Below are 18,691 nucleotides of genomic sequence, written 5' to 3'. Positions count from 1 at the left end.
TTCCCGTCCGCACTCACGACGCCACAGAGGGCCGTGGCAGGCTTCGGCTGCGTGAAGTCCATCCTGGGGGATAACTTTTCTTTCACAGTCCTCTACCGGCCTCTATCGGTCAGAAAATCAAAGTTCAGCGGGAAAGGGGCGACTTTGTAACCTCTTTTTCATTTCAAAAATCTCTAATCTGGAAAGGGCCCTTTCTTCCCCCCGAGGCCAGGGACCCCGTCACTCGCTCCTTCCCAGGGTTCGGACCCCGCAGGCGTCCGCCACCCCCACCCGCGCCAGCCCGGGTGCCACGGGGTTCTCGGCTGCAGCAACCCCGGCCGCGAGAGGCGCCGAGCAGCTCCCGGAGTTTCCTAGCCCTCTTTTCACAATGAAATGTACCCCCGAGCACCTAGGTCGGAAGTTTGGTGGCCTCCGGGGGTCAGCTCGGACCCAACGGCCCCAGCTCGGCTCAGGAGAAGCGGCCCGGTCCCCGCCTGGCCGGTCACCTCCGGGAAAGGAGACTCGAGGCCTAGAGGGTTCAGCTTAGGCCGCAAAACTAGGTACCCAAGAGGACCCACGCGCGGCGTCGGCGCCCAGGAGCAGAACGCCGTGGCCGTGCCCAGCCCTGGGCCCCCGGCGTCCCCGCCGCGCGGCCGTCCCTCTCCGGCCAGCCGGCCACCCCCGCCAGCCGCCCGCGGCCCGAGCCCCGAGCCAGGAAGCGGAGGACCCGGCTCCGCACTTCACATTTTGTTCCGTAACTTCAGCAACCGAGCCCGGCGGCGTCTCAAGCCTCTCGGTCGCCCGGCGCTACTCTGCACCGCCGAGGCCTGAGCCACGGCTCCGGGCAACCCCGCCGGGCCTCAGCGCGCGCCCTCCCCTGCGGTCTCCCCTTCCGTCCCTCCCTCGCCGCCGCCGAGGGCGCGAGCCCGGCCGCCGCTTTACCTCCTCCTCATGCGGACGGACGGTGCAGCGAGCGCCGGGCCTCTGTCAGGTGGTTGCGCCGCCGCCGCCGCCCCTCGTCGGGCTGCACACAAAGCGGCTCCGTGGGTCCCGCCGCCGCCGCCGCCGCCGCCCGCCCGCCCCGGAGCGGCGCTGGGGCTGGCGGTGCCGAGGAGCAGCCGCCGCGGGGGGAGACGCGGGCCGAGCGTGCGCCGGCCGGGGCGACACTGCCGCTCTCCGTCGGGCTGAGGAAGCGCAGCCTCGGCCGCGGCTCCTCCGAGAGCCCGCGCGCGGGTGCACGCCCGCGCGTCCCCCGCGCCCGCCCGCACCTCGCGCCCACCCGCACCAGACGCCCTCTCGCCGCGGCGCGCTCCCGGCTGCCCGTGCCCCGCGGAGCCCGAGCGTCGCGCACACCCAGAGCCCGTCACGCGAGCGGCGCGAGAGCCCGCGAGAGCACCGCGCACCTCGCTCCCGCCCCTTCTTCCGCCGGCCGAGCTCCCGCCTCCCTCGAACCCGACGCGGCCGCGCGCCTGGTGGACAGCGCCGCCATCCGTTTGGCGCCAAGACCTGCCCGCGCGGGCGCCTCCGGGAGGCCGGCAGCCGAGCGGGCGCGCGGAGGAGGAGCCCCGGTGGCGGGAAGCGGACCCCGGAGGCGCCGGCTTGTGATGCTCCTGTTCCCCGCCGAGTCCGGGACTCTTGAAGGCTTGTCTGGTGGGGACGTGACCGGACTGGTTGAGAAATGGTTAATACCTCGGAGAAACTGCTGGTTTCCCCTGCAAACAGCTCTAGAAGCCGAGGCAAAGTTTTACAACTCGGCAGAACGTGGGCTGCTCATTCTCTTGTGTTCTGAGAGTCGCCCGAGGTCGCTGCCGACGACCTTAGACTCCTACCATTAAGATTTTCAAAGCTGCAAAATAGGAAGTTGGCATTCGCTCTCAAGCTATGGTTCCTGAGTTTCTGGCCTTCCATTTGGCTACGGGCTGAAAACACAAATCAGGGTTCCTGATGGTGAAACCCAGAAAAAAGAAAGAGAAAGGGTGTTTTTACAGATTTGCAAATTACCTATGTGAATCTGAGACCTCGTGTTTTTTTTTTTCCCCTTAAGTAGTGAATACACCAAAGCTTTACTTTTTCTTTCCTCGAAAAGAAAGGATTGCCAGGGAAAACTCAGTGCAGCGGTTTAAGGTAAATATTAAACGAATGAACCTGAACAATACACTAATAACTTGAGGAAACGACTTTAAAAACAATAAGCAGGGGGGCTGGGGATTTAGCTCAGTGGTAGAGCGCTTACCTAGGAAGCGCAAGGCCCTGGGTTCGGTCCCCAGCTCCGAAAAAAAGAACAAAAAAAAAAAAAAAAAAAAAAAAAGAATTAGCTACGTTGTTTAAAAAAAAAACAAAAAACAATAAGCAGTATGGGGTTGTGACTCTGAGCTGAAGGCTCCCTGGTCAATTGAACTAGCTCCAGGACAGCAGAGAGCCAGGGCAACAAAGAAACCCTGTCTCAAAAACAATTAAAAATAAGTAAATAAAAATAAGCTGGACAGTTAGGGTTCACGCCTTTCAATGGGAGGCAGAGGCAGGCAAATCTTTGAGTTCGCGGATAGCCTGGTCTACAGAGGAAGCTCCAGGATGGCCAGAGAAACCCTGTCTCAACAAAACAAAAAGAAGAAGCTGTGCGATTGTTGAGTTTATGCATTGTTCTTTAAAATACTCTCCTTTGAACTGGCCTAGGGTTGCAGCTATTCAAGAGATTTAGGCAAGGAGATTTTTTTGAGCCTAAGATTTCTAGCCCAAGGGGCTGGAGAGATAGCTCAATGGTTAAGAGCATCAACTGCTCTTCCAGAGGTCCTGAGTTCAAATTCCAGCAACCACATAGTGGCTCACAACCATTTGTAATGAGATCTGATATCTTCTGGTGTGTCTAAAGACAGCAACAGTGTACTCATATACATAAAATAAATAAATCTTAAAAAAAAAAAAAAAAAGCACTGACTGCAGAGGTCCTGAGTTCAATTCCCAGCAACCACATGGTGGCTCACAACCATCTGTAATGGGATCCTATGCCCTGTTCTGAAGACAGCTACAGTGAACTCCCATACATAAAATAAATAAATAAACTTTAAAGAAAAAGAGAGAGAATGATTTCTAGACCAGCTAGTAATATGTAGCAGGGAGGAAGAGACAGTCTCCTCTGATATGCCAGGGGTCCAGTACTTGGGAAGCCTTAGGTTTGGAAGACCTAAGGAATAAAAACATGAGGGGGGAAAATGTACTGTTTTTTGAGGCAGGGTCCTACTATATCCTGAGACCAGCCTGGAACTTACTATATAGCCCAGGCTGGCTCCTCACTCTTCCTGTCTCCACCTCTGGAGTATGGGATTGCAGATAGGCACCCTTATATACCATTATGCCCAGCAACTATCAATTATTGAAAGGTATTCTTGTGTATAGGAAGGTAAAAATATAAGTATACAATGTATTACTTTGTTATTATTATTTGTCTAAGTCACTGTTTTACTGTTGTGGAGAGAAATCACCAAGGCAATTTTTTTTTAAGATTTATTTATTATATGTAAGTACACTGTAGCTGTCTTCAGACACACCAGAAGAGGGTATCAGGTTCTATTACAGATGGTTGTGAGCCACCATGTGGTTGCTTGGAATTGAACTCAGGACCTCTAGAAGAGTACCCGGTGCTCTTAACCACTGAGCTATCTCTCCAGTCCTCCACCAAGTCAATTCTTATAAAAGAAAACATTTAATTAGGGCCTTGCTTTCAGTTTGAGAGGCTTAGTCCATTTTCATATCTGAAAGCATGGAGGGAAGCAGAAGACAGACACTGGGCCTAGTGTGGACTTTGGAAACCTTAAAAGTCACCCCCAGAGATGCACTTCCTCTAACAAGGCTAAGCCTAATCCTTTCAGATAGTGCCATTCCCCTGTGACTAAGCATAAACACATAAACCTATAGCGACCATTCTTACGCAAACCTCCTATTACCGTATAATTTTGTAAGCTTCCAAAGGAGAGTAAACCCTGAGATTTGTAACACAATTGGAGCAGATTGCAACACTCTTTAGAGTCTGTAGCCCAAGCCAGCTTTTTATTTATTTCTATATTAAAAGGAAAGTTTATTGGGTTACTTATAAGAATCTGAGTAAGGGACTCTCTATAGGAACAAAAGGTCCCAGAAGGACTGACTGACCAATAGCAACTGACAATAGAAAGTTTTGCTTTCACATTATTCAATATAGTGGCCACTAGCCATGATCCTACAGAAATAATGACTTTTAATTTAATTGAAAAAAAAAAGTTTAAGGGATGGGATCTCACTATGTTACCGAAATATGTCCTGGAGTTCTAGGCTCAAATAAATCCCTCTCGTCTCCGCCTCTTTAGCAGCCTGAACTACAAAATGCTTTACTGATTATTTTAAAATATCTGTAGTAGGGGTTGGGGATTTAGCTCAGTGGTAGAGCGCTTGCCTAGCAAGCGCAAGGCCCTGGGTTCGGTCCCCAGCTCCGAAAAAAAGAAAAGAAAAAAAAATATCTGTAGTATAAAGTGCTGGGGATGATCGTTGATACAGTGCTTGTCTAACATGCCCAGCACCACATAAAATTGAGTCTGGTGGCCCAGGCCTATAATCCCATCACTCTAGCAGGAGGGTCAGATGTTCAAAGTCCTCCTCAGCTACATATCTAATTCAAGGCCAACCTGAGCCACACAAGACTGAGTCAAAAAAAGACAAAAGTCAAACAGAAAAGAGAATGAAAGAGAAGAAGAATGCCTTCTACCTATCAGTGTGTGTGTGTGTGTGTGTGTGTGTGTGTGTATGTGTATATGTGTGTATGTGTGTGTGCATGTGTTTATGCCTATATGTATGTGTGTATGTGTATGTATATGTGTGTGTGCGTATGTGTATGTGTGTGTATATGTGTGTGTGTATAAGTGTGTGTTTATGCATGTACACCTATAACCTTCTATTATTGGTTCTCAACCTTCCTAATGCTGAGAACCTTTTATATATTTCCTCATGCTGTGGTGACCCCCCAACCATAACATTATATTGTTGGGACATTACTGTAATTTTGCTACTCTTATGAATCGTAATGTAAATATCTGAAAATGTAACTCCAAAGGGGTTGTGACCCAGCGTTTGAGAGCTACTGACCATGTACCCAATGAGTTTAATTAGAGCTGCTTACAGTAGGAGCATAGATGAAGGACTGTGTATGGGAGCAAGGGCAACTTACCAGTGGCTCTGCCACTCTTCTTCCCCTAACAACTATTAACTACCTGTACAGAGCTTAGGGAAGTATGGGACCTCGTGAACACTTCACCCCGAAACAGGATGATTTCTTCAGTCAGTAGTTGCTGCTGCTGCTCCCCACCCCCACCCCTGCTGCTGCTCCCCCCACTGCTGCTAGAGCTGGTTGGTTCCTGTCCCTGCAGTTTGTCAAGTGGTCATAAGAGATGAAAAGAAAGTAGAGGGCTGGAGAGATGGCTCAGAGGTTAAGAGCACAGTCTACTCTTCCAGAGGTCCTGAGTACAATTCCCAGCAACCAACCATCTATGATGAGATCTGGTGCCCTCTTCTGGCAGCCTGCATACATAATAAATAAATCTTAAATATGGTAGAAATATCAGGACTCAATAAAATAGCCCAAAAAAGCAAACCTACTGTGATGGTCTGTATATGCTTGGCCCAGAGAGTGGCACTATTAGAAAGTGTGGCCTTGGACTGGAGAGATGCTCAGTGGTTAAGAGCACAAGCTGCTCTTCCTGAGGTCCTGAGTACAATTCCCAGCAACCAAATACATAAAATTTAAAGAAAGTGTGGCCCTGGCTAGCAGCCTTTGAAGATGTACAACCTCGCCTGCCTAGATGTTGCCACGCTCCCATGTTGATGATGATGGACTAAACCTCTGAACCTGTAAGCCAGTCCCAATTAAATGTTGTCCTCATAGGAGTTGCCTTGGTCATCACAGCAATAAAACCCTAAGACACCTACATATGTGCATGCTCATATAGGAGTGTGCAGGGGCTGGGGATTTAGCTCAGTGGTAGAGCGCTTACCTAGGAAGCGCAAGGCCCTGGGTTCGGTCCCCAGCTCCGAAAAAAAAGAACCAAAAAAAAAAAAAAAAAGGAGTGTGCAAATACATATGGGAGTGTGTGCACATGTGCACACATGTGTGAGCCAAAGGTCAGCCTCTCAGGTCTTCACGAGTATTACTGCTGTAAGTTCTTTCACTGAACCTGGAGTGTGTAGATTTGGGAAGGCTGGCTAGCAAACAGGCTTCGCCTGCATCTGCCACCCAGTGTGGCATTCCAGAGGTGCACTGCTGTGCCTGCTTTCCCACGTCTGGGAATCTGATCTCAGGCCCTTGTGCTTGCACTGCAGGGGCCTTACCAACTGAAGCAGCACTCCTGTACTCTCTTCCTTCATTTGTTCTCTTTTTTCCTCCCACTTCTAGGGCTTTACACTCGGCCATTGAGCTACTGCCCCTCCTGCCCCTTTTAAAAACTTTGGTAGCCATTCAGTAAGCGCCTGTGCCAGGCAGATCGCCTGTCTTCTATGACACTCTTATTCTTTCAGTTCACTAAGCAATGTCTCCTATTGGCAAGACGTCTGCTATGGTTGTTTTGTTTTGTTTTTGACACAGGACCTTACCAGGTAGCACTGACTGACCGAGTATCCCTTTATAATCCAGGCTGGCTTTGAACTCTTAGCCACCCACAGTCTCCTGAGTGTTATATTTGTAAGTATGAGCCCCAGGCCCTGTGTATTAGCTTTTCTAAGGTATCTTGCCATCTAAGTGGCCTGGAACTCCTGCATCTGCATTAGAGTTCTGGAATTGTAAGATTGTAGATGTACCCCCATGACAACTGGCAGAAAATCTCATACACATAAATGTGGCCTAGGCTACAGAGTGAATGTCAGGCTAGCCTGTGCACCAGTCTCAAATAAAACAAAATACAGTGAAGCTCCAAATCCCTGCAATTGCTCTGAGGGAGCTGTACTTTTATCCTATTGATCAGAGCCTGCCCCCGTCTGTGAATCAAGATTTTCAAGAAATCACAGTCATATGATCTTTAACAAATTTGTTGTGCTTTTGTCCTTTGATGATTCTAGTGTCAACAAGTGATCTGAATGATAATGGCTTCTGAGATACTTTGAGGCATGCTGCTGATTCCTGATGAGGTCTCTCTCTCTTTCTTTTTTTTTTTTTTAATTTATTTATTTCACATATGTGAATACACTGTACCTGTCTTCAGACACACCATAAGAGGGCATCAGATCTCTTTACAGATGGTTGCTGGGAATTGAACTCAGGACCCCTGGAAGAGTGGTCAGTGCTCTTTTTTCTTTTTTTTTTCTTTTTTTTTTTTGGTTCTTTTTTTTCGGAGCTGGGGATCGAACCCAGGGCCTTGCGCTTCCTAGCCAAGCGCTCTACCACTGAGCTAAATCCCCAACCCCATGGTCAGTGCTCTTAACCGCTGAGCCATCTCTCCAGCCCCCTGTTGAGCTCTCTTGTTCTCACAGAGTGCAAATAAGTTTCTGTGGGGTCACATTGCTCATTTTGCTTCAAAATCACAATCCTTTTGGCTCTCAAAACCAGAATTGGCTCACTGATAAGTGGATATTAGCCCAAAAGCTCAAATTACCCAAGATACAATCCACAGACCACATGAAGCTCAAGAAGAAGGATGACCAAAGTGTGGATGTTTCACTCCTTCTTAAAAGAGGGAACAAAAATATTCATAGGAGGGTTATGGAAGCAAAGTTTGGAGCAGAGACTGAAGGAATGGCCATTCAGACCCTGCCCCACATATGGCCCATTTATACGCAGCTATCAAAACTAGATAAGACTGATGAAGCTAAGAAGTGCATGCTGACAGGAACCGGATATAGATCTCTCCTGAGAGACACAGTCAGAACATGTCAAATACAGAGGTGAATGCTAGCAGCAAACCATTGAACTGAGAATGGGACCCCCATAGGAGGAATTAAAGAAAGGATTGAAAGAGGTGAAGGGGCTTGCAACCCCATAAGAACAACCATGTCAACCCACCAGAGCTCCCAGGGACTAAACCACTATCCAAAGAGTACACATGGGGGGCTGGAGAGATGGCTCAGAGGTTAAGAGCACTGTCTGCTCTTCCAGAGGTCCTGAGTTCAATTCCCAGCAACCACATGGTGGCTCACAACCATCTATAATCAGGTCTGGTGCCCTCTTCTGGCCTGCAGGTGTACATGCAGGCAGAAAGCTGTATGATGTATACATAATAAATAAATAAATGTTTAAAAAAAAAAAAAAAAAGAGTACACATGGACAGACCCATGGCTCTAGCTGCATATGTAGCAGAGGATGGCCTTGTTGGGTACCAAAGGAAGGAGAAGCCCTTGGTCCTGCCAAGGTTAGACCCACAGTGTAAGGGAATATCGGGGAAAGGGGGGGTTGGGAAGGGGGGTAAATGAGGAGGGGAACATCCTTATAGAAGAAGGGGAGGGGGAGAGGATAGGGGGCCTATGGACAGGAAACTGGAAAAGGGAATAACATTTGAGATGTAAGTAAAAAATATATACAATAAAATTTAAAAAGCAAATAAACAAAAACAAACAAACAACCAGAATTTGGTTATGCCCAAAGAAAATGTCATGGTCTTGGGATGATCCTAAGGGTTACTTTGTGCTGTGAAGACTTCAGGGTGGCTGACAAATCAGGTATAAAACAAAAAGGACAACAGAAATAGGAGTGGGGTTACTGGCAGAATCAGATGTCTAAAACAGGATGGACGGTAAAGAAACTGACAGTACTTTGCCTCTGGCTTTTCTGTCTGATCTCGGCCAAAAGACTGAAAAGTAGTTTTTTTCTCTCTGACTCCCTTCCCCCTTCCCCCCTCCTTCCCTCCCCATCTTTCCTCATTTCTCTGTCTCCATCTCTTGTCTCCTCTTCCTCCTCCTCCTCCTCTTCTTCCTCGTACTCTTCTTCCTTTTCCTTCCCTTCCTCTCCCCTCCTCCTCTTCTTCCTCCTCTTCCTCCTCCTCCTCTTCCTCCTCCTCCTCCTCTTCCTCCTCCTCTTCCTCCTCCTCCTCTTCCTCCCCTTCCTCCTCTTCCTCCTCCTCCTCCTCCTCCTCCTCTTCCTTCCCCTCCTCCTCCTCTTCTTCTTCTCTTCTATGTGTTTAGGTCAGGGGAAATTATCTAATCATTTTGACATGTTGGCGCCATCCCACTTCAAGGGGAGACGACCCTGAGCAGACTTTTTTTTTTTTTTGGTTCTTTTTTTTTCGGAGCTGGGGACCGAACCCAGGGCCTTGCGCTTCCTAGGCAAGCGCTCTACCACTGAGCTAAATCCCCAACCCCGGGAAATTATCTAAGTCGGTCAAAAATATTATTTCAGAGCCAAATCTGTAATTTGACTGGTGCCCTACCCAGGAGCTCCATAACTGTTAGTTAACCTTTAACTGTATATCTTGGATGTCCTACTGTGTTCTAAGCACACCTTTCCCAGCCTCAGTGATAACTTTATTGCTTTTTATTCCCTTCTCTTCCTCTTCCTGCCTCTCCTCTCCTCTTCTCTCTTCTCTCTCTCTCTCTCTCTCTCTCTCTCTCTCTCTCCCTCTCTTTCTCTCTCTCTCTCTCATTTTTGGAAAGTTTGTTTGTTTTAAAGGTTTATCTTTGGGCTGGGGATTTAGCTCAGTGGTAAAGCGCTTACCTAGGAAGCGCAAGGCCCTGGGTTCGGTCCCCAGCTCCGGAAAAAAAAGAACAAAAAAAAAAAAAAAAAAAAAAGGTTTATCTTTATTTTACATGTGTGTGTGAGTTCCTGCATTATGGACGGGCACCACTCGCATATCTGATGCCTTCAGAAGCCAGGAGCAAGACTCCCTGTAGCCAAAGCTGGCTAGCCAGCAGGAAGAAGATTCACTGAAGCCAAAGCTGGCTAGCCAGCAGGAAGAAGCAGCTATGTGGCTGGCTGCTCGGGCTGATGCAACAACAGAGCTGCCTTACAGTAGGGCATCAGGTAATCATGCAAACCTGAGAAACAAGATCTTGCCAAAACCAGCTGACACCAACATAGCAGTCAACTCCTCTTATTGCTTCATCATACTAGAGTCTCCATTTGGTATTAGCGTAACAGTTTTGGATGTCCCCATGTGTATCTTAGTCATGAAACCCCCATATACAGACAAGGGAGGAACACGCCATGCCATGGATGTGCACTACCTTTTCACCACCTTCATTGATGATTCCTCTCCGCCATCAAGATGACTTATGAAAAATGTTGCTCCAAGCCAGGTGAGGTGGCATATGGCTATGATTCCAGCCTGACTTGGGAGGCAGAAGGAACAACATAACATATCAATTATCAATTTCCTGGTCTGCCAGAGAGCTACAAAGTGAGACACTGGTTTCTTTAAAAAAAAAAAAAGCCTAGTGGGACATGTTTTTAATCCTAGCACTTGCAGACAGATATCTGTGAGTTGTGAACTCAGGACCTCTGGAAAAGCATGTCTTTTTTTTAAAGACATGATTTCTCTGTGTAGCCTTGCCCGTCCTGGAACTCACTCCGGTCTATAAAGTGAGTTCCAGGACAGACAAGGCTACACAGAGAAACAGAGAAACCATGTCCTTTAAGAGAGAGGGGGAGGGAGCGGGGAGGGGGGAGGAGAGAGAGATGAGAGAGATGAGAGAGAGAGAGAGAGAGAGAGAGAGAGAGAGAGAGAAGGAGGAAGAAGAGGAGGAGGAGGAGGAGGAAGAGGAGGAGGAGGAGGAGGAGGAGGAGGAGGAGAAGAAGAAGAGACAAGAGAGGGCTCGGTAGTTAAGAGCACTGTTTGCTCTGGCTGAGCATCTATCTGCAGCTCCCATCCCAGGAGCTCTAACGCCCTCTTCTGGTCTCTGTAGGCACCACTGGTAGCACACGCATACATCCAAGGAAGCCACCGAACACACCGAACACTTAAAATAAGTAGATTTGAGGGCCAGGAGCGCATGCATCTCAGTTAGTGGACTGAACACTCACCTAGCATGCAGGAAACCCTGAGGTGGATCCCAGCACCATATAAACCGACCATGGTGGCATAGGCCTGTAATCCTAGCACTCTGGAGGGAGAAGGAGGATCAGACGTTCAAGGTTAAGAGTACTTGCTTCTCTTCCAGGGAACTAGCACACACTTCATTCAATTAACAACCACGTCTAGGGCCTGGAGAGATGGCTCAGTGGTTAAGAGCACTGACTGCTCTTCCAGAGGTCCTGAGTTCAGTTCCCAGCAACCACATGGTGGCTCACAACCATCTGTATTGGGATCCAATGCCCTCTTCTGGCCTGCAGGCATACATGCAAGCAGAAAGTAGAAGTAGAAATATATATAATGTATACATAATAAATTAATTAATTAATTAAAAAAAAAACAACCACGTCTAACTCTAGCCTCCCTCTTCTGGTCCTGGAAGGCACACACACACACACACACACACACACACACACACACACGGGTGGGGAGCAGACAGACACACAGACACACATGTGCATTAGGCCTCACTGGTCATGCACTTATGTCAGAGATTTCCATACTGAGTCCAGAACATCCTTTGTATGGCCTATTCCTTATGGACTCCATCCACAATGAACTCAGTAGTAATTCAGTTAAGAAGCAGAAGCCAAATGGCAAAGTCGCATATCTAACTAAATTGGTCTCCAAAATGCCTTCACAGCTGGTTTTTTTTCAACAGGCTTTTGAATTTTCTCAGAAGCCCATCTGTGCACTTCCTTGTAAAAATTGGAGTGAAGTTGATTTCTGTTGTCTCTGTGTCCATTCTGAAGTCTCTCTTGTGGCTGGCCTGACTAAACTAAACACAAACTAAACTCCCCTCCTCCTCCTGGAAACTGTCCTGGAGTGTGGTTTTCACCATAGGGATAAATCAGACACAGACCACCACACAAGGACATCTGCCAGTAGAAACAAGTGCCCGGTGAGAGGAGCCCTGGTTATGGGGTCAGGCTTTAGGCTGACCATGTAAATGACCACCAGGATGTAAAAGTGTTCTGAGATGGCAACCATTAAGCACAGACCAGGTTCTTGGATTCACTTCAAGGAAAGGCTCAAATTTAGAGCCCTTCCCTAGAAAGAAACCTCAAGGAAAATTCACTTGATTCACTTGAAATTGGGTATTTTGTCCACCAGGTGATCTCTGGGTCACTTAGATCTGAGTTGGTGCTGCAGTCTCTGTAAAATTGCCTTCTGTTAGCAGGCAAGGAGCCCTAAGCATTTATTAGAGAGGACTTGAATTCTTTTTTTTTTTCCCCATGTGGAAAGGTTTAATGAGAGAAGAAGAGTAGAAGAGGAGAGGAGTAGAGGCCAGCCATGAGCACGTGGAGGGGAGGAGGGAGGGGAATGGGGAGAAAAGGGACAGAGGAGAAGAGGGGAAAAGGGAAAGAACAAGGAGCAAGTGAGGACTTGAATTCTTTCTCTGTGTCTTCGACTTGTAGGCGCTCACTATCTAGGCATCATCCCCTTGGAAGTACACATTTAAACTTGCCTAGATAACAATTTCCTAGGGAAAATGAATGGGTGACCGAGAGACTAATAGCTGAATGAAGAAGAGAAAAAAAACAAAAAACAAAAACAAGAAAAGCAGGAAATGAAAAACTTTAATGCTGGGAAAGGGCTGTCTGTCTGTTTTGATATGTCTATACATGTGCTAGAGAGGTGATATTTCTCAACTTAATGATGAAAAACTTAGAAAAAGCTGTGCTTTAGAGGATGGAGAGATGGCTTAGTGGTTAAGAGCACGAGATGCTCTTCCAAAGGACTCAGGTTTGATTCCCAGCAACCGTATGGAGGTGCACAGCATCTGTAGCTCCAGTCTGACATCATGTGTGTCCTCGGAGGGCAGCACCCAGCCATCACATATATGTGCAGGCAAAACACCTATACAACAAAGAATAAAATAATAAAATAAATAAGAATTTTGAAAGAAGGGGCTGGAGAGATGGCTCAGCGGTTAAGAGCACCCGACTGCTCTTCCAGAGGTCCGGAGTTCAATTCCCAGCAACCACATGGTGGCTCACAACTGTCTATAACTCCAAGATCTGACATTCTTGCATAGACATACATGCAGGCAAAATACCAATACACATAAAATAGAGGTAAATAAATGAAAACTCTATATTTATTAAGGGGAAACTGGAAGATGGCTCAGTGGTTAAGAACACTGTCCTGTTCTCTCAGAGGACTGAGTTGAGTTTCTAATGTTTGGAGGCTCACAACAGTCTGAAACCCTAGCTCCAGGGGATCAAATGCCCTCTTCTAGCTTCCAGGGGCAGGACCCGAAGTCTGCTTCCTATTGCTTGTATCACCAGAGGGCTAAAGTTACAGGCTACCACAGCCCGTGGCTGTAGGACTGTTGTTACAGAATGTGGTGACGACCTGCGACTCTGGTCCAGTGTAGCCCATAGACTCATAACCCATATGCTCCTTCTTGAATGGGTACCCCAATGTACACACACACATACACACAAATAATTAAAAAATAAACCTAAAAAAAGCTGTATTTGTCAGAGGTTAAGAGTACCATCTGCTTTTCCAGAGGTCCTGAGTTCAATTCCCAGCAACCACATGGCTCATAACCATCTATAATGAGATCTGGTGCCCTCTTCTGGCCTTCAGGCATACATGCAGGCAGAACATTGTGTATATATATATATATATATATATATATATATATATATATATATATATAAAATAAATCAAGCGGGTGGGGGGTGTATTAGATTGGATTTAAATGAAATGTAAGCAGATTCAATATGTAGGTCAGTGGAAGAATCCTGCCTAGCATCCTGAGGCCCTGGGCTTGAGCTCAGATAATACCAAACAAAACAAAACATTGGTTTAAAGAAGAAATGAGGGGCTGGGGATTTAGCTCAGTGGTAGAGCGCTTACCTAGGAAGCGCAAGGCCCTGGGTTCAGTCCCCAGCTCCGGAAAAAAAGAACCAAAAAAAAAAAAAAAAAGAAGAAATGAGGGCATAGAGACTGCACAGCAATAATCCCCGCACTCAGGACATAGAGTCTCGGCTTCATGAGATCCTGCTTTCACCTCCACTACAAACAACTAAGGGGGGAGAATACAGTTGAAGGAAAATAAGTAATTATCCCAAGGAGATAGAAATGGACTAAATTATATTGCAATTGCTGTGACGTTGGTAAATCTTTGGTAAGTAAACTATAACCACATGTCACTTGTTAATAAGGATGACTTTCTGAGAAATGCATTGTTAAGTGTTTATTGAAACACTAGATATTCGCCCAAACCCAGATGGTATAAGTCACATGGACTTTTTTTTTTTTTTTTTTTTGGTTCTTTTTTTCGGAGCTGGGGACCGAACCAGGGCCTTGCGCTTCCTAGGCAAGCGCTCTGCCACTGAGCCAAATCCCCAACCCCAGACATGGACGTTTTTATTGTCTGACTGTGTATGTGTGGGCAAGCACATGCGTGGGGCACATGGACATCAGAGGACAACTTTTAAGAGTAAGTTCTTCCCTTGCAGCATGTGGACTCCAGAGGTTAATCCTCAGGCTTGGAAGAGAACACTTTACCTACTAAGCCATCTCAAAAGTGCTGATGCGGCCTCTCTAGTTATGATGTTGGGCCAATGTGAGATCTGTGGGATTCCAGCCAGTGTAGCACGAGATACACTGCAGACTTGTTGATAATGGGTAAGTACACCTTGCAGGCCTATAATCCTAGCACTTCTGCAGTGGAAGCAGGATTTGGAGTTCAAGAGTGGCCTGGAGAGATGGCTCAGTGGTTAAGTAAGAGCACTGACCACTCTTCCAGAGGTCCTGAGTTCAATTCCCAGCAACCACATGGTGGCTCACAACCATCTATTTGTAATGGGATCTGAAGCCCTCGACTGGTGTGTCTGACAGCTACAGTGTACTCACATAAATAAAATAAATTTTAAAAAAATGAGTTTAAGAGCAACATAGGCTAAATGAGATCCTGCCTCAAAAAAAAAAGTAAAATAAAATGAATAAGTTAGAATATACTCTAAGATAATGATGGAAAAGTATAGTTTAATAGATTAGTAAAAACAATACCATAATAGATATGTAAACTAATAAGTCATTGATTATCAAGTATTATGGGTGGTGACAAGTTTGACTTCTTTAGAAACCCAGTTATGTGAATATTTTTTTTAAAGATTTATTTATTTTATTTATATGAGCACACTGTAGCTGTCTTCAGACACACCAGAAGAGGGCATCAGATCCCATTACAGATGGTTGTGAGCCACCATGTGGTTGCTGGGAATTGAACTCAGGACCTCTGGAAGAGCAGTCAGTGTTCTTAACCACTGAGCCATCTCTCCAGCCCAATATGTTTGTTTTTAAAAGGTTTATTTATTTTATGTATTATGAGTGCTCTGTCTGCATGTATACTAGAATGCAAGAAGAGGGCATAGAGCTCACCATAGATGGCTGTAAACCACCATGCTGGGATGAACTTGGGACCTTTGGAAGAGCAGCTGGTGCTCTTAACCACTGAGCCATCTCTCCAGCCCCTGGAATATGTTTTTGTCTTAATCCCAAGTGAGGCATATGGGACTGCTTCAGATAGTCCACAGTGAAGTGTAAAAATGTCAGAGCCCGAGAGGCTTCAGGGGTTGATGCTGTCCCTGCTGCTGCTGGTTCCTGCTGCTGCTTTTGCTGGTTGGAGATATCCTGACAATGAAGACTGGATTTGCCCCCGAGGAACTTGATGCCCCTAACCAGCAGGAAGTAGTCTAGAGAGATCTATGTCCTCCTCTATCTAACCTTCTTCCTTGCCTAACTAGTATTGGGGTGAAGGATAGTAGATATAAGAAGCCAATAAAGGGGGCTGGGGATTTAGCTCAGTGGTAGAGCGCTTACCTAGGAAGCGCAAGGCCCTGGGTTCGGTCCCCAGCTCCGAAAAAAAGAACCAAAAAAAAAAAAAAAAAAAAAAAAAAAAAAAGAAGCCAATAAAGTAGCCCAAAAGTACTGTACATACACGTGTTCAAACCTTCTACATGACTTAGTGCTGTAACTCTTATACCAGCATCACCATAAACATGTAAGAATGTGTTATGCTGCAGTAATGATGGTTTTGCTGTCACTGGGTGATAGAACATTTTCAGCTCCATTGTTAGCCTTTGCGTATGTTTGTTAGATTTTATTTATCTTATTTTATGCATGTGAGTGTTTTGCCTGCATGAATATCTTTTAACTACTGCGCCATCTCACCAGCCCCTTTGGTACCTAACAAGGCCAGACGTAGATAGAACTGAAGTTCCAGGTATCTGTTAGCTGCCATGTGGGTGCAGGGAACCCTCAGGAAGAAAAGCCGCTGGAGCCATCTCCCAGCCCCTTCTTGCTGCTTTGTTGAAACCAGGTTTGTCTAGGATGTAACCCTGGCTGTCCTGGGACTCACTATGTAGACCAGGTTTCAAACTCCCATAAATCCTCCTGCCTCTGCCTCCGCCTCCGAGTGGTAAAATGTGTGCCACCACACCTAGCTCTCTCGTTTACTTTTTATTTTGAGATAAGGTTTCATGAAGTTAAAATCCCTCTGACGCCTGGGCAGGCTTTGAACTTCAAATGTTCTTGCTTTAGCCGCTGTCCTACTATTGGGGATTCCTAGACTGTGCCGCCAGGTCCAACTTGGCTAAATCATTTTTAAGTTCAATCGCAAAATGTTAATTGTTTTAACACCTTGTTTTCAGATGGTGTAAGGAAAGAAGTTTGGGTCTCCTAGTAAACATGGACAGAATAGAAGTATTCTACAAGGAAATACATGTTTCTAGGAATCACAAAATGTGTAGGGCAAGCATAGGCAGATCAGAGCTAACCAAGTCTACACAGTGAGTTCCATGCCAGCCAGGTCTACACAGGAAGACCTTGTTTCAAACAAACAAATAAACAAACAAAACAAACTAAACAACGAACAACAAACCAACCCAAAGGGGCTGGGGAGATGGCTCAGTAGTTAAGAGCCACTCAGTGGTTGAGAGATTCAATTCCCAGCAACCACATGATGGCTCCCAACCATCTATTGGGGGGGGGGGGGGGGGGGGCAGGGGGCGGAGGAGGATCTGATGCCCTCTTCAGGCAGGTGGATGTATATGCAGCAGAACAGTCATACATTAAATAAATAAAATTTAAAAAAACAAACAAATCCAAAACAAAAAGCCAAAGCAAACAAAAACAGGTCACTTCATTCACAACTATAACATGAAAGTATTGTGTATTTAAGACAGTTCTTTAGGTAAAGCTAATATAGTGGCTGATGTCAATAATCCCAGGGATTAGTGGACCATAGTGGGTCCCAGACTCCTGAAATTGAGTTTGTGAGCAACATAGCTCCTAGTAGCAGGCCAGGCAAGGCTGCCCCCTAGGGAGGAAAGATGAGTAAAGGACTCAGCAGGGTACCTGAAAAAGACAGACCATAGGTCTAGGACCTACCCCTCTAACTCCTTGCATAGGTGGAAGTGTTAACATAGCTACAAGCCCGTTGTTCAGGAGGCTGAAGCAGGAACATTACAAGTTCCAGATCATCCTGGGCTATACAACAACCACACAGAAATAAAAGTAAACAAAAGATACACGCGTGGCTGTGCATAACCGTAATCCCAGCACTTTGGAGGTAGAGGCAGGAGAATCAGGAGTTTATGGACAGCTACATAGAGAGTTCCTGTCCAGTCGGAGTTGCATGAAACCCATCTCAGAAATCAAACAGGGCTGAGCATGATGAGTCAGTCTTTAAGCCTAACGCTCAGGAGGCAGAGACAGAGAGAGGTGGATCTCTGTGAGTTTGAGGGCACTCTGATTTTCATAGCATGTTCCAGGACAGCCAGAGTTATAGACAGCCAGAGAGAGAGAGAGAGAGAGAGAGAGAGAGAGAGAGAGAGAGAGAGAGAGAGAGAGAGGTCTCTCCTGTCTCAAGAGAGAGATGGAAGGGGCCCCACATAGTGGAAGGAGAGAATGGACTTCTTCAAATTGTCCTCTGATCTCTGTGCATGAGCTGTAGCACACACAAAATGAAGACCAAAAAGGGCAGACATGTAAACAAGATTTTAATTAGGTTTTCATTTACACGTGTGTTTGCTTTTCTAAAGATATATTTAATTCTTTGAAAATTTCATACATATACACATATTAAACAGTGTATTATTTCTATTAGATTTATTTATGTGCATTTTGCCTGTATGCACCACATGTGTGCATAATATTCTTGGAAACTAGAAGAGGGCGTTCAATTCCATGAAACTACCATGTGGATGCTAGGAACTGAATGCAGGTCCTCTACAAAAGCAAAAAGTGCTTTTAATAGCTCCATCTCTCCAGTGCCTACATTTATACAATGTACTTTTACTGTGTCCATCTGCCACTACTTCTCTTTAACTTCCTCTGACATCCCCTATGGTCTACTTTTTGGTGTGGTATTAATACTCCCCTAATTAGTCTAATTAATGTTGCCCATATGTGCATGGATATGGGGTCATCCGCTGGACCAGGTTCCCACAAAAGAATGACTCTCCTCTGGCAGTATCAAATGCCAATAGCTCTCCTGCCAAGCATGGGGCCTCTTGGGCCAGCCCTTCATTCATGCTGGAATGTTGGCTTCTTGACATTCTTCAGGTGACACCAGTAGCTGTGAATTGACAGCCATGCCATCTCCAGAAGTCAGCATTCACTGCCCCCCGCCCCCCGTCCGCTGCCAGCTCTTCCGTTCTCCCCTCTTCTTCAATGGT

General features: G+C 46.4%; 2 protein-coding genes across 3 annotated transcripts in view; both read right to left on the bottom strand.

Annotated features, from left to right (window-relative positions):
• Positions 1-68, bottom strand: part of Pds5a (PDS5 cohesin associated factor A) — a 98,177-nt gene extending 98,109 nt beyond the window's left edge. The window contains exon 1 of one of the 2 annotated variants that reach the window (NM_001083624.1): positions 1-68. This exon is cut by the window's left edge and continues 73 nt beyond it. In NM_001083624.1, coding sequence (NP_001077093.1) covers positions 1-62 — 62 coding nt within the window. In that variant the 5' untranslated portion in view covers positions 63-68. The other variant, XM_087583078.1, reaches the window with a different exon arrangement.
• Positions 1-18,691, bottom strand: part of LOC148001332 (uncharacterized) — a 59,438-nt gene that overhangs the window by 10 nt on the left and 40,737 nt on the right. Inside the window, exons 2-3 of the mRNA XM_087584510.1 lie at positions 922-1,646; positions 1-102 (exon numbers count right to left, since the gene is read on the bottom strand). The exon at positions 1-102 is cut by the window's left edge and continues 10 nt beyond it. Of these exons, the coding sequence (XP_087440636.1) occupies positions 93-102; positions 922-1,646 (735 nt within the window). The 3' untranslated portion in view covers positions 1-92. The remainder of the gene's footprint in view (positions 103-921; positions 1,647-18,691) is intronic.

Source organism: Rattus norvegicus, chromosome 14 (assembly GCF_021556685.1).
Source record: "Rattus norvegicus strain SHRSP/BbbUtx chromosome 14, alternate assembly SHRSP_T2T, whole genome shotgun sequence".
In the NCBI taxonomy this organism is placed as follows: domain Eukaryota; kingdom Metazoa; phylum Chordata; class Mammalia; order Rodentia; family Muridae; genus Rattus; species Rattus norvegicus.
The sequence above is the reverse complement of the archived record's forward strand: the minus strand, read 5'-3'. Positions and strand labels throughout refer to the sequence as shown.